General features: G+C 42.6%; 1 protein-coding gene across 4 annotated transcripts in view; it reads right to left on the reverse strand.

Annotated features, from left to right (window-relative positions):
• Positions 1 to 26,385, reverse strand: part of MAPKAP1 (MAPK associated protein 1) — a 106,479-nt gene that overhangs the window by 48,192 nt on the left and 31,902 nt on the right. For all 4 annotated transcript variants that reach the window (XM_075112674.1, XM_075112673.1, XM_075112675.1 and 1 more), the window contains 2 exons: positions 13,025 to 13,197; positions 7,657 to 7,833 (listed from right to left, as the gene is read on the reverse strand). In XM_075112674.1, the coding sequence (XP_074968775.1) occupies positions 7,657 to 7,833; positions 13,025 to 13,197 (350 nt within the window). The remainder of the gene's footprint in view (positions 1 to 7,656; positions 7,834 to 13,024; positions 13,198 to 26,385) is intronic.

Raw genomic sequence — 26,385 nt, forward strand, 5'->3', positions numbered from 1 at the left:
TGAGAGCCGCTAGGCACCCACAGCGAGATTTGCACTGCATGGAAAAAACTGGTTTGCAAGGCTATTGTAGGAGGAGGAGCTTTGTATCTGGCAACTAGGAATTTTAATCAGGGAACAGAGCTCTACATGAATATCACAGCTGGAATATTTTTAAAAGCAACCGGCAGTCAAAAGCAATCCAAGCAATACAGTTACATCATTAAACCCGAGACCCGATTACATGTCCCTTTGAGACACAAACGCTGGGAACACGAGTCTGAGCTCTGATCACTTCAGATGTGGCACCCCCAGCCCACGCTGTGACACAGCCTAGGTGAATAAATGACATCGTCAAGCCCTCGCCATACATTAACACTTACTCCTGGCCACTGGCTGCGGCGAACGCCCTGCCCGGGCGCGTGCGGCCACCAGCTTGCTGTCCTGCCGCTCTCTCGTGCTCGTCTTGCAGCTATCAGCCAGCAAGCTCACACCGTCCCCTTCTACCCGCGCGCAGCACAGGGCTGCCTTATTTACCCCAGGGCAGCTTCTCAACTCAACATCGTCTGCCGAGAGGGGCTGGAACGGGCTGAAGAGACGGTCAAGAAAACCACAACGGGCGGTCATTTATGCATGACAAAAACCAAAACCGCCTGCCGCGCTGTACGTAACGTAGCGGATGGGGCTGTTTTCAGAGCATCCCCAGCTCCTCGGGCAGCTCACCCCAGGCTCCTCGCCCCATGGCAGACAGTCCCACAAGTCACTGGCATGAAACGGCGTTTCCTTCTCATCCGTTTTGAGTTAGTCTCATCTGAATTTCATTCTCAGTTCCCTTTGTTCCTGGCAAAATGAAACTGCCTAAAATCCCCAAATTTATGTTCTCTAGGCCATTTATTATTTATAACTCTATCTTACTTGTCTTCACACCAAATATTCCCAACCATTTTCATGCATCTACTTCTTCCCCCTGTCTATTTCTGCCACGTGTTTAATACAGAACAAGCAGAACTGAGCCCACTGCTCCACATGAGGGAGTACCAGCCGTGTCCGCGGTGGCAGGACTGCCGTCCCCGGCGCAGCCCCTGGACTCAGGGCTTTTGACTAACTCGTTCAGTGAGCAGAGACCTTCCTAAGCTCTTCACTGAAGAGCAAATCTTCCCTTGAGCTGCTACGGAGCCCTGCAACGTGCACGAGCAGCGCACGGCATCTTGCCTTTGCCCAGCAGCTTCCTGGTGGGTCACCTCGCCTCCTAAAGTCATTACAGCTCTAGTCCCAACTGACCTGCTGAGCTAAACTTAGTGGATTTTTTAAAGCGAAAAACCTCTTACCCAATTATATTATAATTACAAAAAGGAAACTGCCCGTGCGCTTTTATTTGAATGACACAATGTTTGCCAATGAAGCGCTACAAAAGCAGCCTTGCCCACCGGACCCAACCGTCAGAACACTGATTCAGAAGACGTCTGGCACCTTCAGGTAGTTCATATAATGATCTGCAATACAGAAAGAAGGTTTCCATAGAACAGCAACCAAAATACAGGAAAATAAATTAAAATACTGCAGGGAAAAAAAGACAATAGCAAAGGTAAAGGAAGTCTTCCAAAACCTTCAATGGCCAAACCAACTGGAGTCACAATTTTATTTTTTTTCCTTTAGTACAAAACGTTTTTCAAGCATGTTCTCCTGCAGACGAAGCAGGGCCTGCAGCCTACGCCACGGATCAGCCCCGCTTCCCGCCGGGCACGAAGCAAACGACGGCAACCGGCCATGGCTGACCCAGCGTGGGGCTGCTCACGCCAGCGTGCATCTGGAACCTCCCAAAAATGCAAGACTGCCTCTCGATTCCTGACACGTTAGCTGCTAAAGAGCACGCGCTGCTGTTGATCCTGCTTGTGTCTCAGGCCATCCCGACTTGGGTCAATTCTTTCTATCGAGCAGCCGGCCTGAGAACTGTCAGACTAATTTTCCTGACACTCTATTACTAACTCATGCCTGAGCCATGGCCATTCTTTGCCTCAGAAGCTGGATCTCATCCCAGAACAATCTTTAAAAGTTTATTTTACTGATCAAAGCAAAATAAGAAAAACCTCTGTGTTTTACTATATTTAGTGTGCTATCCAGTAAGCGAGACTTTGGCAAGAGCAGTGAAATGTAAAGCACACCCCGCATTTGTAAACTTTTGGATATTTGCTCTGGCACCGAGCCAGCGGGTCTGAAACGCCCGTCCCGGTTCAGACGCACGACTCTCCCCTCCTTGCTCCGGCTCGCTGCGCGTGCAGCGCTGGTTTCCTCTAACAATAGGCCCCAGAACCTCAGTAACGGCATTTTAGCACTCACCAAACCCACAAACCTGAGCCGAGAGCAGACCTAAGCCCAGACCACGGAGATTCTGCCGCCCTCCCGGCTCAGGCCAGCGTGTCAGAGCACATTCCCCACGCCGCAGAGCAGGAGAAGCCCCGCGCCGTCCCCAGCTCCAGTCCTGGAGCCACCCTCCACGCTGGATCGCCTAAACCATCACCAATCTACCGCAACCCGCCTCTACGTGAAAATAGCACAGTGAGGCTCTTCTGGAAAAAATACACACCCCACCCTACCTTGCCAGCTTCCCAGTTATGCTCCACATTGATAATGTGCATGAACTGTCCTCACTCAGCCTAATTCCAGCATTTCCTTAATTACGATTATAAATTACGTGTTTTAGCTTACTCTGCTAACGTGTGATACCTTTATTTTAAGTCAACACACTAGAAAACGGGACAGACGAGCAGATGCTATTCAATCAATTAAAACTGCTGCTTACAAATTGGAAGCCAAAGAAATTCCTTAGCTTGTATTTTCTGTCATTTTGCAAAAACATACCTGGGTGACAAGGTTAAATCAAGCAAAGGAAATCCCTGGCACTTATCATCCACAGGCATTACTGATAAATTGTGCAGTGGAGGAATAAAGGATTACCTTCTGTATTTTTTCATTACACTTTTCTTTTGTTACAGAATACATAAATCCATTGTGGCACAATGTAATATGTATCATCGTGCTACACCTGTGGACGTTTCATAACGGCTGCCATGTCTGTGCAGTCAGGAATGATAAGTGAACCACCCGTGAATGTTAATGATAGTGATCATTCTGCGGTAACTTGGCTTTCCATCTTCTTTTACAGCCTCGGCGCTGGAGCCAGGGTGGCAAGGTTCAGAAGAGGAAAAAGAAAACAACAGAAGAGGCAAGAGCTTCGGCGGGCTGACGCCGGGGTGTTGCCTGGGGGAAGATGCTCGGAGGCAGCATGGAAACAGGCAGTGTCCTCTCCGTGGGCTCCATTTGTGTAACAAAATAAAAACCCAACACTTAAAGGACAAAGGGCTTCTGTTCTGAATGAGAAATAAACTTTTCCAAAAGCTGCCTCTCCAATCTGGACCAATTTTTTTTAAATTTTATTTTAAATTTTTCTCTTTCTTTTAATACTGAAGTGGAATTTCTAGCACTTAGAGCTCGATGCAACAAAATGGTTGGCATGGTTAAAAGTGTCTGTGGGTGACTAATAATGATTTCCACTTGATCAGCACAAAGTCAAAGTTAAGACTAAAAGTCCCAGTTGACGCAATATACTTAACTTAGGCTGGGTAATTTTTAAGATAAAGCGCACAGTGATATGAACCAGAATAACTATGCCAGCCACAATTTGTATTCTGAGCCTAAACGAGGTTGCTTTTGCGCATCTCAGGTTAGCCTTGGATAACTCTGTGCACTCTTGGGCTTCATCGGCTATATTTTGACACTGCTATAAGCTATCGTTAGACATCTCACACACCAGCTCCCAGCTCTGACTCCTTTCTTGGGGTCCCACCCCATCCTGTTCACTACCCTGGGAGCCTACCTGCTTAACTCAGCACCTGCATTGGCTTCTTAAATTTGCATTTTATGAATATCCTAAACTATACTTTGTAGATCAGCTACGCCCATGAAAAAGCAGATAGCAGGCCTTTTGGGGAGTGCTTCTGTAATCTAAGTAAAAAACACATTTCAAAGATCTGAATTGAATCTGCAAATGTACTACGAAAGCCCGATAATTTAAAAGTGTTTAAAACCTTAATCTACCAGGTATAGCGGATCTGCAGCTTTGAAAACTACGTATATAATAGTCAAAGCAATTTAAACATAATATCAAAACAGAAAAAAGTGCTACAGAGCAGAGGAACTGTATGCCCAATTTCATCTAGGTGCCAACTGGCAGCTGAGCTACAACTCCTAGAAACACCATTAGATCGAGTATGTCAAGTTGAGATAATAAAATTTCCAAGGGAAAAAACCCTAATGATAGTGGAGATTTATTTTAAGTTACCTTCGTTCAGACTCTTTCAGGTGTTACTTCATCATCTCAAGAAGCCTGGATTTACATGAATGCAGTGCTTTGTTTGACTCCTCCTGACAAATCACAGCCGACATCAAAGAGGGCTGTTTGCGAATGCCGTGTTTGACATTGGACAAAGTACTCCTTTCCACAACAGACATTTTCCAAAAACATAACTCGCTAGACTAATGGGCAGTTAGAAGCCAGAATGACTGCCCTCCGTCTTCTCCTTGTGTAACTTTGCCAGAGTCCTTGGGACTTGCCAAATTCGGTCATGCCTGCTTAGCTTGCTCGACTGATTGTGCCAGAAAAGAAAATAAGACACAGATGTATTTGAACTCTTTGAGATGCCAGTAAGAGAGACAGCTAATGGCTTCATTTCGACCCTCCCCTACCAGCTGGGCACAGGTGGGGGGATAATGAGGTCCCTCTCCCTAATCAAACTCAATTATTTACTACTCTATATAGCCACAGCGACATTCACGTTCAGTGCAGAATATAAAATGCACTGTGGGCTACTTCCAACCACCGCCACTGGGTATTTATAACTAACTCAAGTGGCTAAGAGTTTGCCTTGGCAGGATTTTCAGTGTATGAAGTTCTGCAAACTGTTCCTGCTCAAACATGTCCTGCTGAAACGGGGTCCCCGGTGAGGTTCCACAACTGTCAGCTCAGTAACTGCACAGCCTCTGAAAACATACCCAACACGCAGGACGGGTGAGATCTGAAATAAAACACCATGCTTCACCATGAAGCTTCTCAGAAGCATCAGCTTTTCTCAACAGTGATTCAATATTAATAAACATTACAAGTCACAAGTCTGACACAGCAGCAGCTGAAATACTTCAGCACAATGAGGAAAAAAAGAGATGCAAAATATAAAACCACAATTACATGCACTAGTAGGATGGCAGGGAAGGAAGAAGATGTAGAATTTACAACAAATCCCTACAAAAATAAGACAGCACGCACATTTAAACTCACAGTAGTACCAACCCTTTGATCAAGCGATGATCAAGTAATTCTCTATTCTAGGGGACACATTTAAAATTCTGATTTAACTATTTACGAATAACGATTTACACAGGAAGTACAAGCGATTTCAAATTAACACGTGGAACAGAAAGAAAAGCCCTCTCTGAAGAGCACTACTACTGACGATGCAGTTGTCCTGCTTCTAATCAGCAGGACCTCCCAAGGTAGAAGGAAGGTCCTCACATGAGCACAAATTACGCTAAAGCAAAAGACTCCACATTCCTTCGGCGGTATTTGCAGCTGGACCTTAATCCTGCTGCAAGCGCCAGTCGGGGAACGGCTGGCCAGGCCAGGATCCTGCCGAGGTCTCTGGGCTCCCCACGGGAACACCACTTCCACCTCCTCTGAGCTAACGTCCAAGACCTGAGACCTCGTGCGTTCACTGCATTTATGTACTAATCCCTATTTATGTACTGAGTACAGGCAACGGGGATTTGGGTAAGAGGCAGCTGAGGAAGGAAGGGGACTTTCTCCAGATAAGAAATCATCAACAATTTAGAATCTTTTAATGATACAGGCTTCTTAGCTGGTCTACCTGCAGTAAACACTCATGATCCTTTCTGACTGCATGAAAGAAAACAGAATTTTCTATATTCCTGCTGGAATTTTTCTGGGGATACTGGTAGTGCAGGATTATCTTGAAGATAAAACAAACCTAGAGTCGTAAAATTAAAAAAGCCAAATTGCTGGCAGTAGCATTGACCCTAGAGGAATGATGCAGGTGAAAGAGAGATTCCCTGTCTCAGATAAAGCACGCAGCATTCTTCAGTCAGGTGGAAGGAACTCGGTATTCTGCAGTTCCACAGATGGAAAAGTCATTTGCCTGCCTCAGCTGTGTGTCTGTAACCTGCAAAACCCCGAAATGGAGCTCGCGGGACGGCTGGCGAGAGCGCTTCCCTTCCTCCTTGGACCAGCCTCCACATGACGGCGTCCAGTTCGGTGCAGCTCAGCGTGTTTACCTGGAGTAACTTATTTGTAAATACTGTTGACAGAATATGTTATTTTCCAATGACCTAATACAGTGGAATGAGGTGAACGGGCCTTGGGAAATTCTGAAAATTTCTTTCAGTAGGACGCTTTAGAATGTCTCTAAGAAACACAGTCCACAACAATGAATATAAAATGTAATTAAATAGCTCAGAAAATTTTTTTAAAATGCCTAATTATTCAAACCCGTAAGCAGCTGTATGGTTATGAAAATCCTTTATAAATAAATAAAAAAATCCAAAAGCCAGGAAAACCCTATTAGCATTTTCATTGCAAGACATCCAAACATTAAATATTTTTCTCAAGTGGCTTATGCTACCAATATTTTGTTATAGTAATTAAGGCCTTCTGATGGTTTAAAAAGGTTTTTTACTCACAAGAAAAGAAAAATATAAGTGATCAATTGCAGTATATATCACTCCAACCCTAATTCACTGATAATGAGATAAGAAACTCTTCTTGAGCTACAAACGAGACCGCTTCAAGTTTCAGTGCCGGATGGGCTCTTCCTCCTGAAAACTCCTCCGCACGTTAGAGGGGCACATCCTGCCTGCGCTAACTGGCACGCTCACTTACTGCGCACGGCTCTCCTCAAGCACTGCACTGTCACTAATGCGCTCTGCAACTATTTGTATTTAACATTACATGCTTTTAGGTCCACTAACAAGTCTTAAAATGCAAATTTACTACTTTGTCTATCAGGCTTTGAAAGAAGATTTTGAAGTTTCTCCTACGTGGAATACCCAAACACCACGAGTACACTTTTTTTGTTTTCTCTCCTGCTAAAACTCAGTACATTTCCCAAAATAATTAAAAAGTCACTAGCAAGATCGGTTCTTTATACCTGTTGAAAAGGGCTCTGGATATCCAACATGAAGGACTTTATAATTTTAACTCCCTCAAGCTATTATATACATTATTTCATATTCAGAACGTATTTTTCATAAATAAGCAGCATGGCTGGAGGAAAAAGAGTATGAGCTCAGAGTCTGTGTAAATTCTAAACATTTACTCGCAGCAGTGCAGCGGTTCAATGTTCTCCACACTAATCATATGCGGAAGGGCTTATTTTCTTCTCTGCAGTTGTAGCCTCACAACGATGGGCTCACCAAGCTGCTGCCAGCAGCGTTCACTTTTCTACCCGCCTCGTGACAGACCCCAGACTAGGGCATCGTCTGCAGAGACCCGAGAATACGTGCGCCCCCTGAACTTCGCTACATTCAGATGAAGAGAAGTAGAGAAAAGACGCGGAGGTGGCACGGACACACAGATGTTTCCCAGCGATGGAGAGAGTTAGCATCCATACTCACATGCGAACAAAAAGCGACTGTTTTGCTGCCAGGCCGGGAGAGGAGTACTTTTCAACCAGTGCCAAAGTGCTGAAGCCAAACTTGTGAATGGGCTCATTGGAATCCAAGGGTGGAAAATCTGTGTCGACCTCACCGTCATCCTCGGCAATATGGAGACAGTAGGCATTGACGTTGTCGCTGAAACAAAGACAAAACAAGTTCATTCGGGAGGGCAGCTAGCCAACCGGCTCAGTTCGGGCGACCGATGCCGCTGCTGAACGCTGCAGAGAACACACCAGCAGACACGCCGGTTACAAGAGTAAAAGACTTAAAAAGCCACTGATGGCATGTACATAAGTATGTCCCAGCAAAGCCCCTACGTATCTTGCTACTGTAACCGTGTGGTAACAGAAAAAACCCAAAGCCTTGGAGTAAAGCAGAGAGTCTCACTCCATCGGTGACTGAACTGCAAGCAAAAGACTGACACTGATTAAAATACACCAAAGTCTATAGAAGTTTCATGACTTCATAAAGCTGGCAGCAATCTTTCTCCATTTGTGAAAATTTATTTATCTATATGACCATGACATTCTAGAATTAAACACAAACCAGCAGAGTCTATTTTGTCATAGATTAAGCAACTGCGGAAAAGTTTACAGAATGTACGCTTGGAAAGCGGAGAAGGCTCTCGGGCAGGTCAACAGCGTAATAACCACAGCAGTAAGAATCTGTTCGACATAGTAGCAATGACTAGCCGAAAAGCTACCTTTCCTAAATATCTAAGAGGTCCAATCACTAAAACCAGTTAAAAATTAGTAGAGACTAACAAGCAGAACTAGATAACGTAGAAAGTTTTAAACAGATACAGCATGAAGAAAATATGGAAGAAAAATCGAACCCTCTTTCCTTCCACAAACATAAGCCCAGAGGGAAATAACTATCTATATATACCAAACAGAGTATTAATCATATTTTCCTAATATTAAAATCTATTTCGGATGCTAATATTTAAACTATTGAGCTGAAAATAAGTATTCTTTCTTACTGTGAATGTGCCGGCATTCAGGCATTTTTCAGAGCCATGAAGTATAGCGCGGACGTTCACGTGGCAGCGTGTTTCTAAACTCTGCAGTTTAAATTTGGAGTTTTAATTGCATGATTGATGCTTAAATTAATTAATTGCAAAGTGTATGCTAATTGTTTAATTGGTCGCTTGATCTATATAGATCATTTTTTGAATTAAATGAGTTGATTTACAAAGTTTATTGATTGGATGTGACAATGAATTATTTCGCTGACTACCTGATTTGCAATTTTCTCAATTAATTCACAAACCTTTGGTTGCAACTGTGCTTTATTGAGAGTGCTTAGTCCAGGTGATCTATATGCACCTTGTCACAACGAAGACATTTATTATATAAAACAGGTAATAATGATGCATTGCTATTAACGTAAATGGTAAATTTGCTAACAAAAAGGTAATCCAGCAACGTTTGTCGCTACAAATTTTGAAAATTCTGCAATACTATTAAAGAAACTTTCACGAGTCTCTGGACTGTTATGAAGAACTGGAAGATTGCGGTAGAATTAATTTTTAACAACTTCAAGAGCGCTTAAGTAACTTTCAGGGAAACCGGTGAAAGGTAGCGCTGGGAAGAGAATTCCCACAGCACCAGGGGAAAGCTGCCTCAGCCAGGAGGTAGGTGGTTTGCGCTGGTGCCAGTCTCTTTCGGAACAAGCTTAACAAAAAGGCTGCGAATAATACAGATACAGCTCATCCTGCTTAGTAGGGAGAAATGCCTGGCATGATTTGCGGGGCCTTCTCTTATTCTACTGAGATCTCTGCAAATACACATCAAGCTCTGCATGCCCATTCTGTCCAGTTCGGTGTAACTCAAAAGCCGCTCCGCGCTATGAGACTCTCCAGTCCGAACCGTCGCCCGATACCCACCCCCACCCCCTCCGGTCTGCGCCTTACGCTGCTGATTTTCTAACCTACTCGTTTGACGGAATTCTTCCGTGTGCAGCCTGGTGTGCACTCAAAGCTCTGTATAAATAAAGTTAACATTTTCATGCGGTACTTGATGCATTTGCATAATTCTCATTAAAGTCAGAGGAACAGAGACGTGCAGGCAGCAGAACACATTCAGAGCGGTCTCAAAGCAATACAACTGCCAAAAAAAGCCGGTGGTGACAACAACCTATCTTCCACCAATTAGACTGAAAATGCGCCGTGTCGGTTAAAACCCATAAATTAGAGGGGTTACAAACGTCTTCAAACACGGAGTGGGCTCCTGAACACTAACACAGATTAAGTCACAACGTGATGAACTTGTTTTGTCCAATGGGTAAAAACCGTTCTGCATTTTGAGCCTCCACCAGGATGAGGTCAAAGCCCTGAACTTTAGGCTTCAAATTACAAGGTGCAAAGTCTTGAGAACCCAAGTTTGCTATGGACGGAATGTGAAAGTTAACTATGACAACTGACAGGCGTAACAGCATCCTTAACTTCTGAAAATAGGAAGTTTATCTGAATTTTGCATCTCTCTATTAAATCACTCCTAGAAAGGGATTTTTTTATATATTTTGCAGGCGGAATCATTACAGCACATCTGTCGGGGCTGGCAAGAGAATGGTCCGGTGGGTTATGGCCACAGTTTGTATGTAAGAGGCCAGGAACAGAGTTGCTAACACTGTCAGTGGTTCCTCATATCAAGACACTGAACAGAGACAAATATAATACAATTAAAATAAAAAGGCAGCCTAACTGAATACAAAACGTTCTCAAAGCTGTCAGCTAGTACTCACTCATTTCAGACTCTTACATCTACCTTTCAGGAGAAAGAATTAGGCAGTAATATATTCTTTTCCTAAAGACAGAGGGGTTGTTTCTCGTAATTACAAAGTCCACAACCTCCTCATTATTCCCAAATTGTGTTACTAGTAGCTGTATTTGTCATTCTGCACGCATCGTATATCAGACTTAAAGCATTCTCTATATGTATTTTAGTGCAGTTGTCACAATGATCCCCATTTTTTCTTTTTATACTCTAAACTGTCTAAATCAGGGCAAAAGGCAAATGCAGAATGTGCAACCTCCAGAATCTCTTTCCTTATTTGGAAAAAATGAGAATTAGTCTACAGTTAAATCAATCCTTGCTACAGGACAGGCAGTCAGCGATGCTAAAAAAAGATGATGGAGACATGAGAAATAATTGAGAACTACACAAGAAAACAAACTTCTCATGATCCTGAGGCTTTGCCCGGTCCTCTGAGCACTTGTGCCCCGATTCTCAATTGTTGCTGTTAGACTGTTCTTGGGAACTCACGCCGCCACTATTTGTTTTATTATTTCTGCCCTGAGATTCGATTCCATTGGACAGCCTCCTTGGTCATGATCACTCTTTGACACATCATAACATCTTATCCTTCAAGGCAGACGGTGAAATTCATTTCCTCCCACTTCTGACTTTTGCCGTGGGCAATGTTTCATGGAATACCTCTACTCGTGGGCACTCTTTCATCTGAGGTGTGCTGTGCTCCTGGAAAATATACATGTGCCCAAAGGCTGGCAACAGTGGTGTCTTACTCATTAAAAAATAAACTAATCATGCACAAAGGACACTTTTTTGAACTTAAGATATAACGAACAGAAATTAGTAACAGCAAATGAAATGGCACCATCTGCAAATAATTTTGTATTTCTTCTCCAGTGTAAAGAAATGACACGCCAAACTGAAGTGTTTAACCTCTGAAACATCTCATATGTTTGTGGAGAAGAGCTATGGGAAATCCTATATCCAAGGCAACAATATCCATGAAACTGTTTTCAAGAGGGGCTGCTTTTCTGGGCTGCCCTATATCTACTAACCCTAAAGAAGGGCAGTTGAGGCGACCTCTCGGCACCTCCCTTTCCCCCTTACAACTGTGCTACAGCAGGAGAGAAGGCTACTGAGTCCTCAAACACTTCTGAAAAATGATGTCAGAGCAAACTCTAAAAACCCGTACCAAAAAAAACCATACATCAAATATTCCAGTGAAAATCAGCTCCTATAGAAAAAAACAAACAAAACTCTTAACATTTGCACCAGAAAAGCCACCCGCTCGTATCTGTTATTAATAACTCCATAATAAAATATTTTAAGTTCGTATTTTATGTTCTGTGACCCAGCAAAAAAAGAGAAGTATTTCACCAAACTCTCATATGACCAAAGTTGCTCAAATGAGTGGCTCTGAAGTACCTGTTTTATATACCTTATGTCACCTACCACGATAAAGCAACGGCTCTTACTAAACACCACTAGTTCTCCAGCACAGCAAATCCAATCCGTTATTGAGTCACAGCAATCTTAGGGGCAGAACTCTCTCATGATGATGAATAAACAATGATTACTGAAGATATTGAAAAATCCATTGATCAGCTGAAGCTAAAATTTCTGAGGCCAACACAGATGCTGCTCTTTACAGCAAAGAGCCAATGTGACTGAGGTCAAAGTCGTGCAGAAATTATAAACTACTGCATGATGGAGGTTTTTGAATTAAAGAATGCAATTTTATTCACAATTTCACAGAAAACTGGTATTTATTTTTGTTTTCAGGATCTTTATTCGCATACTTTTATTTTAGTGCTACCTCCAGGATGATAACCTGGAAGAAAAGCACCTTTTAGTCCCTCTGCCTGTCAATTCTAAGAAAACCAGAACTATTTTAACAGGTGTATAATGAATGAAAGTCATTACGTCAGCAAAGTGCCAGCAGGAGGCAAGAAAGAGGTAATGCTGCGGTCCTGTGGCAGAACTCTGACCTGTGTTCAGGCACACTCACTCGGGCTCCAGCCGCTCTGCGGTTTCAGGAGAACGCTAACAGTACTGCCAAGACACACTGTCACCCCGTAAGTGATTCCTCCCTCTACCAATCTGTCGGAGGACGTGGCGCTGTGCGGACAAACCAGAGCCTGAGTCGGGGCACCTTCTCTCGGAACAAACAAGAGAGGGAATTACAGATGAGTTCTGGATTTTATTTGACACCCTTGTGATCTTAGCCATTAAGAACACTACCAAAACCAGACGGGACATAAAATAAAAAATGTCTCGGTGACACCAAGAGAGATAAGATTTATATTATTTTTACACAGAGCATTTTGAAATTATGATTCATTTACAGATCCGTGGTTTCATCTGCTTATCATTATACAGTACCCGGTAGTTTAATTGAAAGAGAAATGGGTATAGATGCACGTGTACTGCTCAAAAGGAAATACTGATAAATGCGTAGGTGGTTTCTCTAAGATTTATCTATAAAAACATTGACGTGGAAATGCATTTCATTATGCAAAAAGGCTGTGGAGGAGAAAATTAGAGATCAAGAGGTAGTAAAGAAAGAACATTACTTCAGTTTTGGTTCCCGTCCCTCACTTGTATATTGCCAGCATATTAGTCCAATCAGGTCATGCACCTTGGCATTTGCTATCGTCACAACTGTCATGGGCTGTAGTTTGTCTTGGCTTGCGTGCAGTGGGAGGTAGACATCAATTTTTTTGGTTGCCGTTGTACCAACATGACCCTGTCGAGAAAATATATTTCATTAGAATGTATGAAAGCAAAAGAATGACAGAGCTAATACAAAATCTGGTACGGATGGAATTATTTTCAGTAGAAAGATTAAAATACACTGCTACAACTCAAAATTGGAAAAACTATGAACATTTAAATTCCAATTCTTTTACTGTTGTTTAAGGTATCTGTAAAAATGTTATGAAATATTTGGCAACGATTTCACAGATTTCCATAAAGTCAGAACTTCACTGCAGGATCCCGTGTTCTTGCAGGGTAACAACAGAAAAAGAGTATAAAAAGGGTGGGGTGGGGAAAGAGAGAACTGACAAGCCTACCTAAAACTTCAAGAGCATTTTTCCATCAGCATTTAATACTAGCATTTCCCTTATTTCTACATTTCTGCTTGCTTCCATAGTTCTTTCCCTCTACTCGAAAAGCTCACCTCCCTCACGTGCAGAACCTCCAACTCCCCGTGCCTTATCGCCACAGCTGGCGCTCCCTCTCCGCTAGCTGGGCGCTGGCGAGGCGTCTTCCCTGGCGGTGCCAAAGCAGCCCACCTCGTCCCTGGTTACTCTGGCTCTGGCACACGCCAGGATTGCCAACGCTACTTGCTCTTCAATGTTCTAGCCCCCCTCGAGCTTCAGTTTGGGACTCCGCTCATCCTCCTCCTGTCCCCTTTGCCTTCCTTCCCTGCTGCTACACCAGAAGGAGTCGGAGGAGCTCACACCTGGATGCACAATGGCAGAAATCGCAGGGAAACTCTCAGCGTACGTAGAAGGGGAGCCTGGAGCCTGGCCAGCCCATTCCCACGGAAAGGAGAAGGAAGAGCCTGCCACAGCCGGCCGTGCCCTACACCCATACCGTGGTGAGACCCGAACTCGAGTCTTACGGACGCCAACAGTTCAGAAACAGTTACTAAGCTCAGAGCTTCGGTCCCAGCCAGCCACCAGACTGCTCATCGAGGGAGATCACAGCAGGTAACACAACTGAAGCAGAGGACCGGGGCAAAAACGAACGCCAGTCGCCAGCGGAGGTTAAGATGACATTTAAAAACAAACCTTGGGCTCGACCTGGTTTGCCAAGAGAAGAACAAAATCACGCACACAACTGAGTCATTAAACTGGTTTGAACTATTTGAAGACAACCAAGAACGATTAACTAATATTGGTTTTTACTGGAACTTACTGTATTAAAAACATCTATTTGGCACCGTGGAGATTAACAACTAGATAAAACATAAAATACATAGCAACATAAAGACCTACGAAGTTTGCATTATAAGAAAAAACAAGTTTAATCTACTGCAGATAGGACTGCATTTTTAAACCAGAGATCTTTTAAACAGACAAAAGACTACGTCCTGATCCCCTCTTCGAAAGCAGCCCTGATGTAACTATACATCGCTATCTGTCTCCATACACGTACGGGCCTTGAGCGGAAGTATTATTGGAATTAGTCACTCAGAATTCTAAGTAACAGAGTAAAAGGATTCAATACTATAAATCTATGATGAGAGTATAAAACAGGGAGTTAAATGCCATGTGCTAATTTCAACATATTGTTAAAACCCATTTGATCCTTCAGTGCGATTATAAATTAGAGAAATAATAGGAATTTAAAGCTTAAAGTTAGTCATACTGGCATAGCTAAGAGTATTATTAAAACACATCCGAATACAATGACTCTGTTTTTGAAGAAAGGATTTTTATAGTGCAGATATGTCCTCTTCCCACGTTTTTAAGGTAAGAAATGGGCTTTACTCATTTAAAAAGAAAGGCCAGATTTGTACCAGAATATGGGACGCTCCTTCACCTTCTTTGGATAAACCTTAACACGCCCTTGGACAGGCTGGTGAGCTGGTGCGTCTGAGACGTGCCGAGATACCATCCACGCCCATGACCTCACCTCTCCAAGGAAACCACTAACACAACAGAACCACAACTGCTAAAAAAAAGGGCTGGCTTGCTTTCCTTCCTTTCTTTCCTTTCTCCTGTTGCTTTCCTACTTAGAGCACTGATTTTTAAGGGAAATTAAGGTGGTATCAGGTAATGAATCACCTGTCTCAAAGTCTATCCCTGTCTTTGCCCAGGAGCAAACGCCAACCAGGGGAATGTACAAACATGTGTGAGGCTGTGAGCGTCGCTCACGTTATGGTCGTGACTGGAGATACCAGCCAGAATGGGAGACCTGTTGTTTCAACTACGTTTGCATTTGAATGAGTAAATAGCAGTTATCAAGGAAATTAATGTGACTCCTTGGCATGCTAAGTTAGTTGCATATATAAATCCCAGGATGGCAGAATCACAAGTAACGCCTAGTCCTGATAATGGAAAATCCAAGAAAAATTGACAACCAGATGCGCGAGTCGAAGCCAAGGTTACAACTGATGTACACAGCATAAAACTAGAGAACGGACAAACAAGCCGGGAACTGTAACTAATAACCAAAAAGACTAGATTATTCCACTACTACAAGTACAGACTGTTTTATTAGCTCATAATGCAATGAACACATGTATTTATAAAATAAACACATCCCAGGGCCTCTGATCTTACAGCTATCGCACAGGAGATGGTAACCTCCCCTGCTCTACCCTTCACAGTGCCTCTCTTCCTTCTGTGCCCTACCCAGTGCTGTTGCTTTGTTTGTTGTTTTTTAAATAAACTTTTCTTTGTTCTTCCCCATCTCCAAACATCCTCCCGTCTATTTTTACTATTTCGCTTGTCCAAATGCCCTCCGTGACCGACACCCTCACAAACCCGCCGCATGAACATCAAGATGTCAGGTGGCCTAAAGCAGGGGGAATTCGCCCACGTATCAGGATTCCAACGGCTCTTTGAGCAAGGGCAGCAATACCAACAGCAGCGGTACTGGGAATTGCCTCAAAAGCACCACTGTTACTTTTTTGAAGATCCCGAGTGTGAGTGAAATATTTTAATAATTGAAAGTGCTGTGAAACTGATTGCCAGGAGATATCAGAGAGGCTGGAGCCTGAGATTTGGGAGCCGATTAGACTTTGTGTCAGCAACGAGAGCACCCATTGCCACGTCAGGCAGGAGACATCGGTACGGCCTACAGACACGTGGGTCAAGGCTTAGACCCATCAATTGCCAAGTCAACAGGGTCTGGAGGAAATCACCGCTGCGTTTATTGCACATTGATGGTATTTGTTCTGAACCAGCAAAATCCAAAACATCAGGCACCTGTCTACAGGACGGAATGAATCCATATTCTTAGTCTGATCCTGCGAAATACTAATTGCGTAGGAAGTCCCACAGAGCTCAATTACTTACTTGTGCAAAGCTGCTAAGGCAAGGGTTCGTAGGTGGTGGGGCTGAATAAAAGGGATCCAGTTATTAGTCTCAGTGGCCAAGAGTCAAAGACCTGGCCACGCTGGATTTACCTAGTAATAACTTGTGGGGTTTGTACGGTGCCTGTAGCCTCCTCTTTAGGAGGAATCGTTCCGAACCAGATTACTGACACTACTCCAAGCATAATTACTTTTGTCTCCCAACTAAAAATTGTATTCCAACTGTAAATGCTGGGGAGACCCAGAAGATAAAGTACAATTACCTATATTCAAAAAGGCAGCATCAAACTTTATTAATAGATCCTGTATAAAATTCAATGGAAAAATCTATTCAGGGCCAGGGGCCCTACCATTTGGAGTTTCCTTAATAGCCTCCAATAAATCTGGGAAGCATAAAGGGGCTGTTAAATTAACATTTTCCTGATCTGTCACCTGTGGCATAGTTAATTTGTCAAAAAATTCTTTTAGCTTGTCACTGGACACTGTATATTCTGACAAATGAAGTCTGGAATAAAATTGACAAAATATCTCATTAATTTTCTAGGAAATCACAAATCAGATTCCATTAAGCTTTTATTGTTAGAAATGTTATATTCCACCAATCCTTTAAGGAAGTGAGGAGTAACCGGATACACAGAAAACATACATCACGGAAAAATTTCTTAGTATTTTTATTAATGGATTCTCTTAAGGCTACCTGGTGCTCTCCTACAGCCCGACCTTATGGCAATTTCTGTTTGCTGTTCATTGCAGGAGACACGGTGCTGTGCAGTACACACAGGCTACAGGGGCAAAAAAACAGGGACGCTCTCTCCCAAGCGATTGCTAACGCGGTGTGCACATAAACAGATCACTCAATTCCTTTATATTTCTGTTTTCCCTGTCTCTGTCGTCAGGATTCTTGCTGGTTGGCACATCGTAGCCCTTTGGCACACTATGGCTATTCTTCTCTGCTGCTGTTCAAGAGCTGCACAGAATTATGCCCAAAAAGTTCAGCCTGTTGAATTCACAAACTTTCTGCTTTCTGTTTTTGGTAATTTAAATTAAGCAGATCAATGTATATTTGTACACTCTCATCATAAGCAGTGGCTAAGCTTAGGAAAGGTATCCCCATTAATAAACAAATTTCTTCTGAAAGAATAACTTGGCCTCTAAGACTGCCGCTCCTGTGAATCCACGCTTCTCGTGTTGACTACAATAGACACAGCCACAGTGCAGTAATATTTGGGGCTACATAACAGCAGCAGCCAGGCTCACTACAAGAACGTAAGCAGCACCAACGGCACGCACGAATGTTCTGGTACTTCACGACGAGAGTACAACTGAAGGATATGACAGGCGACTCACGTGATGAATTTTCATGGATCTTCTGGGATTGTACTTGCGAGTTGTGGTGTTTAATTCTATAAATACTGGTTACTACAATTATGACAGGAAAACTGCAAACAGAATGATCTTCATTGGCTACATGTGATTTTAGAAATATCTGTATCACTAAATAATGTTCTGTAATAAAATTAATATGCTTTAAATATAAACACAGTATGTTAAATTTAAGAAGAATACATATTTAAACTCTATCAATTCCTTCAACATACGAAATCTTTAAGATTTTAAATCAACTTTTAATCACAGTCCATGAGAAAATATGTACCTCCCTCCAACACCAGATGATGTACATCTTGAATTGATTATTGTAGGGCCACTAATCTTCCAGATAATACAAGAAGCTCGGTGCAGTTCTGTGCGTCCCTAAGACAACCCACTCCTAAACAGAGTTCTGAAGTACCTGCGCAATGGAAAGCTGATGAAATAGGCATTGAGAAAGATGCGTACGCTGTATCCTCCTCACTTCTCGTTCGGCACACTGCACCCCACAGTAGAAAATTAAAACAAAGTCCATAAACATTTCTCAGAGAAAAGTGATTAATTTTCAACAATAATAATTTATGGCATCTTCCTGTACAATACAGTTCTGTGACTAAATGTTGTATCACTTTAAGGTTTGACGTTCTAATGATATAATGCAAAGTTTTTACTGAATCATTATTTAGTGGGAGTCATAAAAACCTCTTAAAATTAATCTTTCATGCAGATCTAGCTTATCCAAAGTTAGCATTTAATTAGATGGCCTTGGCACGAATGAGCTTACTACTTTATTTGCTCAATCAGTATACGTCTCTTCAGTAATTATAATTAATTCAAGTCATTGACTCACCTCCCAGCAAACAATGCTAAACACCACACAGAATGGAAACAAATGCTTAGCCTTTTCCAAAGGTAAAATTTCTTCTCATTTATAAACTCATGAAATGTTTTTTGGTTTAGGTGACCGGGTATTTAACAGACTACGCGATCCAGCTGTCACCTCCTAAACGTAACTAACTCACACATGCATTTAAACGACATATGGAAAATAGAGGAAGGGAAAAATTTGAAATATACTAACTCAGCATTTGCAACACGTACAAAAGTTCTAACAGTTTATGGCAAGATGAAGGACTACACTTCTGTAAGATGACCACTGAAAAGCATCGTTTCCTAAGCCCTTAAAATATTAAAAATTTAGTGCAATAATTTCTTATCCAAATAAGTGGGAATAAAACAGTCATATTCGCTCATATGCAAAAGAGCTTTTGAGGGACTGAGTAGAAAAAGAAGGCTCATCTAAAAAAATTTTTTTTTAAAAAAAGTTTAGATGATTGAATATCTTGAAAGCTTCCAATAAGCACGCGGCAGAAACCCTCGCGCCGTAGCGCAGCAGAATGACGCTACCGGCATACGGCTCAGAGCAAACACACCGGCAGCGAAACGGAATGATGAACGCGCTTATCAGCCTCCGTACCCGAGACCCACGCTACCCAGCAGCGAAACCTGAGCTGCAACCAGTAGGCTTTGGTGCAGTGAGTAGAATGGCATCTAACATGATATGATGGTTAAATATTTATAGCATAGTCTGTTCATTTTGTTTGCATGGTGTTCTAACAGATCTGGAGAAAATGCCCGTTCAGTTGCATATTATATTAATATTCAGAGGCGTAACGCTAAGTCTTAGTGCTCGTATGAAGATACGGGGTAGTTCTACCCCTCTTATTCTCCAACGCACCACACTATGCCCTACGATGGCGAATTAGAATATTTATTTCATCAGGTGGTTAAGCCAGTATCGGTATTTTCCATTACCACAGCCGTACGATTACTTTGGTTATTCTTAAGTGGTTTATGGAAAACGCCCCCAGCGAGGCCGCTGGGACCACCGACCCGCCACCGGCAGCAGGTGCCCAGGCTACTTTCGGCGCGCCTGCCGGTCCTCGCGGGCTTCCAACGCGCCGGCAGAGTTGCTCCTTTCCGAGGAGGGCGTTCTCCTTTGTATCACCCCAGCTGCGCTGCAGAGTTAGCAGATCACACTGTAAAATTCCATTAACATTGTTAAATACTTAATCTATCTTATTCACACTGTCACTATTCATAAAAATTTAACCCAGTAATTTCCTGTTATACAAAGCATAACAAAGTATGAATATTTAACCACAAGGTAAATAACACACTATTATTTTTTATTCTAAATTGTTGACTTCACTTAGCATGTCTGCTTTGTACAGCACCACACTATTTTTCAATTAAAGGTCCAGATGTTTCAAAGGCTCCAGTAGGCAGCAGCAGTTATGAGCAATGCGTTATCTGCATTGCAATGATCACTACAACATCAGCTCCAGGCTGCATTAGCATGCTCATGTTTTATTCTAGCCCCCCTCCTAATGTACCAGTTAATTATACAACACACAGCTGAGAAACATAACCTCCAGAGCTGGACAGTTTCCTTGCACGCTTCCACCTCAACGAATTTTTATATGCACCTCAAAACTATGATTTACATGTATAACCACATAATCAAGTGCCCCAAATAACTGCCTGTTCCCTCCTGGCACTCACTCCCACAATTAATAGAACTGCGTAAGTCCTGAGCAAAGAACAAGACATATAATTCTTGTAACGGCATATTTCAGTCGTATTAATACACATTCATTTATACAACTCTAAGTTTAAAAATGTTTTACTTGAAGTGCTATGGAAATGATTTCTTGTTACTTTTTTCAGACAAATTTGATCTGGAGCGGAGGGAGAAGCCCCGAGCCGTCCCCTCTGCAGCCCAGGCCTCGTTTACTCCCATACGGGTATCACTTCTGGGACAAAGGCACCCAGTCCGCCTCTAACCCCGCCGCACCGCAAAGGCGCTTTGCCAGGCGCGAGGGCGCCTCCGGCGCGGGTCAGCGCGCGCCCTGCAGCACCTGGAGCGGGGGCTGCCGTCCTCCAGAGGGCTGCCGTTCGGCCCGCCCAGCGCTGAGCTAGCCGTGCGTACGGCACCGTATCTGCCCAGTCCCCGTAGTTCTGCTGAAGAACAAAAACACACGTTCAGATTTATCAAAATGCAATTGCTACAGCTGCAACAAAACCGCATTCATTACACGAAACTATCCTTAGCTGCCACGTAGCGAAGAGAAGGAATGGCCTACTTTAGAAGAATTATTTATATTTTACTTAGTAATAAGCATTACGATTTAATACTGAGGAATAGTTATTCTTCGTAATAACAAAATGCAACAAAAACTTATAATTAAAACTACGCCATAAACATTATTTGTACGTTAAGAAATATGCCACGATATATTTTAATGAACAGATGCTATACAAAAGATGAATGTTTTCAGGAATATTCAATCCTTAAACAGATCAGCCTCTAATCCTATGCTTCTGTTGCATAAAGCAGACAGCTTAAGTTCCTCGAGGACATCAGCCAACCTTAGGTGGAACATTTTTAATACATCACCATGTCACTTTTTAATGTGCCACAATCTATTAACCACATGGCAAACTAACAGGGATTTTTAAAATATGGGTTTTATAGCTTTGTGCTGGTGATTAATTAAATAAATAGCCAGCGTTTCACAAATCATCCCTCTAATTAGTCTAAAGCAGACGCCTTGCATTCACTGGCATTATTGCCATCTGAAGCTCACAGAAGGGCAGTAGCGTTCCGAGGACGAGCCTGTGCTCTCCGGCGCGCGCCGGCACCGCGCAGCCCCGGCTGGCACGGCACCGCGCAGCCCCGAGGCAGAGGTACCGTCTTCACAGGTGCTGCAGTCAGCTGGAATTTGACTCCAGCTGCTTGGAAAAGATGTTCTGTGTAATTATTCTCCCTCATCCTGAAGGAAACCATCGAGATAACAAAGAAAACAGGGCTGTATCTGGAATGTGACCTGAAGTAACGAAGTTGTACGTTGCAGAAAATGAACAAATATTAAAGGCAGATGCTAGAAAAAATTTACAAGCTAAATGATACATTTTCTGTCAAAACATTTCAAAGTTGAAGCTACAACTAATTACATGCGGTCCATTCAAAGAAGCCAAGCAAGGCTTATCATTAAAATGACTCAATTATTCTTAAAAAGAAAGAGAAAATCATCTGTAAAACCTGCCTGAAATCTCATCATTTTTACTCTGCCTATCTAGATAGATCATTTCCCCCAGAGCTCAAATTAAACTCTTAGTAGTTAATATGTTCAAGTTTTACTACAGGTTTTTCTCCAAATTATTATTAACTGGAATTTCCTATCTAGGAAGGTTTTTATATGGAAATATGTTCTGCAGTGTTTAGTGACACTATCACAACAGCTTTTTCCCCCTCAATTTAAAAACCATCAGAGAGAGGGAGAATGATGTCGCAGCCAGGCTGCTCAGAGATGGGATTTTATTTCCTCTACCAGCCAATTCTTTCTCAGCATCAGTCACTAAACTCGCCCCGTAAACCGAAGTTTCCTTACGCTCAGAAGATACCTGCATTATTCAGCGGGGCTCAAAGAACAAGTCGCAGCCCGTTTGGACGGGGACGTCCCCGGGGCGCCAGGGCTCCATCCGACCAGCCGTGCCCGCGATGCCTGGAGCGCCCGACTGCGGGGGAACCCCCCGAGGACCACGGAGCTGCTCGTGAGCGATGCCGACCTGCGCCTTACTCCCTCCAACTTCGCCGTGATGAGCAAAAAGTCATGGGATTGAAAAGCGCGGCCTTGAGAAAGCGATCTATGATAAATAATCCTAGGGCTGGATTACGCCAAGAAAAACTGCGCAGAATTTGACTTGGTTATATTACTTGTCAGTGAGGTGGATTCATTTAATCACACTAAATTTAAACAACTCTGCTTCCAGCAATATGGTCAAAGTTTCATACTTCAAAAATCACTAACAGAAGAATAAATGCCTTGGTGATCTGCTAAACAGAACTGCTTGCTCTTCTTGCAAAAAGAACAGAATCCAAGAAAAACACTAAAGCCTCTTCAGTGAGGGATGTCTCAGCCGTGTCCTTCAGCTCAACTTTTTCAGAGCTTAAGAAACAGGGCAACCCTGCAACACCGGTGTCGGCTGCCGAACTGCATTTAACGCCGCCGAACCCGCTGCCCAGCTGCTCTCGCAGCCAGCCCTCGCCGGAGGGGCAGCAGCAGCAGCTCGGGTCCGCACGTCCAGCCAGCCCCGCAGCGCAGGGGGTGCCAAGGACACGCTGCCTTCCCAGCGCCGAGGGGGTACCCAAGAGCAAGGCAGCTGAGAAAAATTATCTTAGCATGTAGAATAAAGAATCGCAAGACTTGAGACTTAATTCTACCCTGTCCCAGCAATTAAAAAAAAACCACAACCCACTTAAATTCCTCAAATCTGCAACACAAGTTCAGACCTTGGATTTATCCCTTCAAGAAATCTGAAGTTCTAATTAACTGTACTGAGAGCAACCTAACAGATTTTCTGTGGCGGACTTGTCTCTTTGTTTTTACTAGCAGTATGACTGCAAAAAGAATTGACTGGCCGTGAAAATTTTATACTGCTTCTTCTGGAAAATAATATTTGCATTACATATAGCTGGAGCACTGAAATTCTACGTTATTTTTCTAATTAAGTACTGTTTTCCCTATTATTGTGCCTACAAAATTACTTTTAAAAATATACTTTACACAGCATATAATATACATCCTGAAAGGATACAAATGACTCACTGACTTTGAGTCGAGAAAAAGCCCCAACTCCTGGCTTTCTGCAGAATGAACACTGTCACGATACTTTTCAGAAGACTGGCCTAATAATTCCCGTATGGCTAAAATCTCTCTGATAGTTACACCCGATCTCCACAAATGCTCTTTACGCTTTTATCCAGATGCAGAAAAGATCTTTACTTCCTACTCATAACTACTTTCATTCAGCACTAACGCTACGTTTCTCTTCGAAAGTGCTCCTTTAAAGTCAGCGGCGCACGACCAGCTCTGACCACCGCTGCCGTCACGGAAAGGCCGGGTTCTTGCTTGAGGCCATTTTGAGCCAAAAGCCATTTAAACCAAGTATTTAAAAAAAGCAATAAATGCATTCTGAATACGGTACGGAATCTATATCAGCATTCCAGATGACGACAATAGCGGGGAAAGAAGTCCAGGACTTTTTAACTCCTGCACGACACCTCTGTCCCCGGAAGCGAGCAGGCCACGCAGTGCCAGGTCTACAGAAGGATCCCTCCTACGCCATTTCAACAGCCACAAGTCATTTGGGTGGCACCTTTAACAAGACTATTAAAAACTTTAATCTTCGGAAGCTTCTGCCCTTAAAATACCGCACAAGAAAAAGCTCTGATGGGCTAGGTCACGTGAGCTGGGTCGATGCAGGGTTAAAACCTGTCCTGCAGATACACTACCAAAACCCCCTGGCCCCTGCCGTTCTGTAATGCAGGCCATGGTACGAGGCCTTCACGGCGCTTTCTGACGTAAAGTGCTTTCAACTTTTTTCCCCCCAGGATTTAGCCTAAGGAATAATAAATTCGATCTCCATAGAGAGCTGAGACACTTTTTGTTAGTAAATAAATTTTTCTCATCTTAAATGAGCTTTACTAGTATTAAGAAGCTAACGAGAATTCTTTTCCTCTTTGTTTCAGATAGGCAAATAAAGGCATCTTAGATGGGAAAACCCAGACCATTATACTGTCTTTATAAACTGAGTGGGGAATATTTAATAAAATCTAAATTTATAATGGAAACAAGAATTAAATGATTACCACTCCACTTCGATTTAATGTTTAACTACAAAACCAGAATTCCTTGGTCCGCGATACTATGGTGCCTGAACAGACCCATAAGAGAGTCCTTACTCTGTAATTAGTGTCAATGTTTTAAAGTTATATTTCAAGTACACGGGTCAGAGTAGAGCCACAGTCTAAAAGACTATCCTCTGAGAAATGAAAGAAAAAACACTTATCCCCCCTAAAAAAAGTTTCTGACAGTAAGCATTTCTGTGAAGTGTATACATCCAGTCCTCCTGCAAACAGCAGACATTAAAAACATTTGCTCATAAAACATATCCATAATTCTTTGGCTGTTAAGAACCTTAACTTGTGAATATGTTTTTCATTTGGCTTGATCTGTAATTAAGGGAAAGATAATGACATTAGTAAATTGCTAAAAATCAATTAGACAGACTAAAATGCAATATGATTCAGCCAAAAGATTAACAAGTGCATTATAAAAACTACTTTAAAATTCTTTAATTCTAATTAAGCTTGCTTTAAATGACCACTGCCTAAGAAATGCTTTTGGTTTAAATGCATCATCGAACTGTCCATTCATTAAATTTGCCTGTACATTTCATTGTACCGGCTGTTTTCCTTCTTTTTCTATTTAAATAACATTTCATACACAGAAAAAGGGTTTGGATGTTTTGGAAGAACTCCTCGCAGGCTCTCAGGTCCTCTATTGTCTCCGGGCAAGGTCGGAACCATTTAATGGGCTCCCACTTGTACCCATCATCTTCACTTCATGGCATTTGTTGAAATTAAAATATTCAAGCAGAATTACAGTTTCTCCCACAAAAACTAAGGCCCGTACCTTACACATAAGGCGTACCCTCTACTTGTTACTTCTTCAAAGAAACTACCAGGTAAGGCAACCAAAACCAACTCAGGCTTAACCTCCCCATAACCTGTTCAGGGCTTGGAGAGACAGTTACTGACCAGTGACACTTTAAAGACATAGAACATATTTTAAACTTTCTTCTGTTGGTGCCTACATTAAAACTGGATGGAAGCAGGGGGGATGTCACGATGCCATCCCTGCAGACACAAATTTGAAGCGATGCAGCCCTGCTAGAATTGCACAATAATTTTAGTGCACAACACTGCTTTCAATACAAGAAGCATGAGATTTTCCTTTTCCTTTCTGCAGGAAGAATTTAGTGTTTGACACGCATTCTTACTAAATATAGCACACCATGCTGTTTTATCAATATATTTCAAACTTCAGAGTTTCTCTAATGCTCACACCCTCTTTAGAGAGGAGCGTGCCAGTTCACAAATGCCTGGGGTAAAACAGACCTTTGATGACAAAAGCATTTTATAAAAGGCACCTGCAATCAAGCTTAAACATAATCTTTTTGGAAATGGTTCATGTAAGAATTGAAGGGCTGAGACATGAACACAGGAAGGCTGTGCAAAGGATCGGAAGAGGAAGGGCGAGGAAGGGGAGAGAGGGGGCGTGGGTGACTGGGGGAGCAGGCAAGGCGCAAAGCGTTGCTTCCCACCTGGTGTTACATGAAAGGGTTCAGAGCCAAGAGCTGGAAACTCTGAGCTGATGACTTTATTACTTATTCCACAAAGAATAATTAAATAATACATTTGGTTTTGTTACAGCACTGCCTTTTGTCCCTCAGTAACTAAATTGAGCGCTTTGTGGTGAACACACAACGTCAAGACAGATTTTTGCAAGTATCAAATTCATAAGCAAAGACATGTCAACAGACACGGCACTTGTAATAAACTTGCATCCAATTTAAGCGTGGCCTCATCTCAACAGATTTTAAATGCAA

Source organism: Phalacrocorax aristotelis, chromosome 17, assembly GCF_949628215.1.
Source record: "Phalacrocorax aristotelis chromosome 17, bGulAri2.1, whole genome shotgun sequence".
Taxonomy (NCBI): Eukaryota; Metazoa; Chordata; class Aves; order Suliformes; family Phalacrocoracidae; genus Phalacrocorax; species Phalacrocorax aristotelis.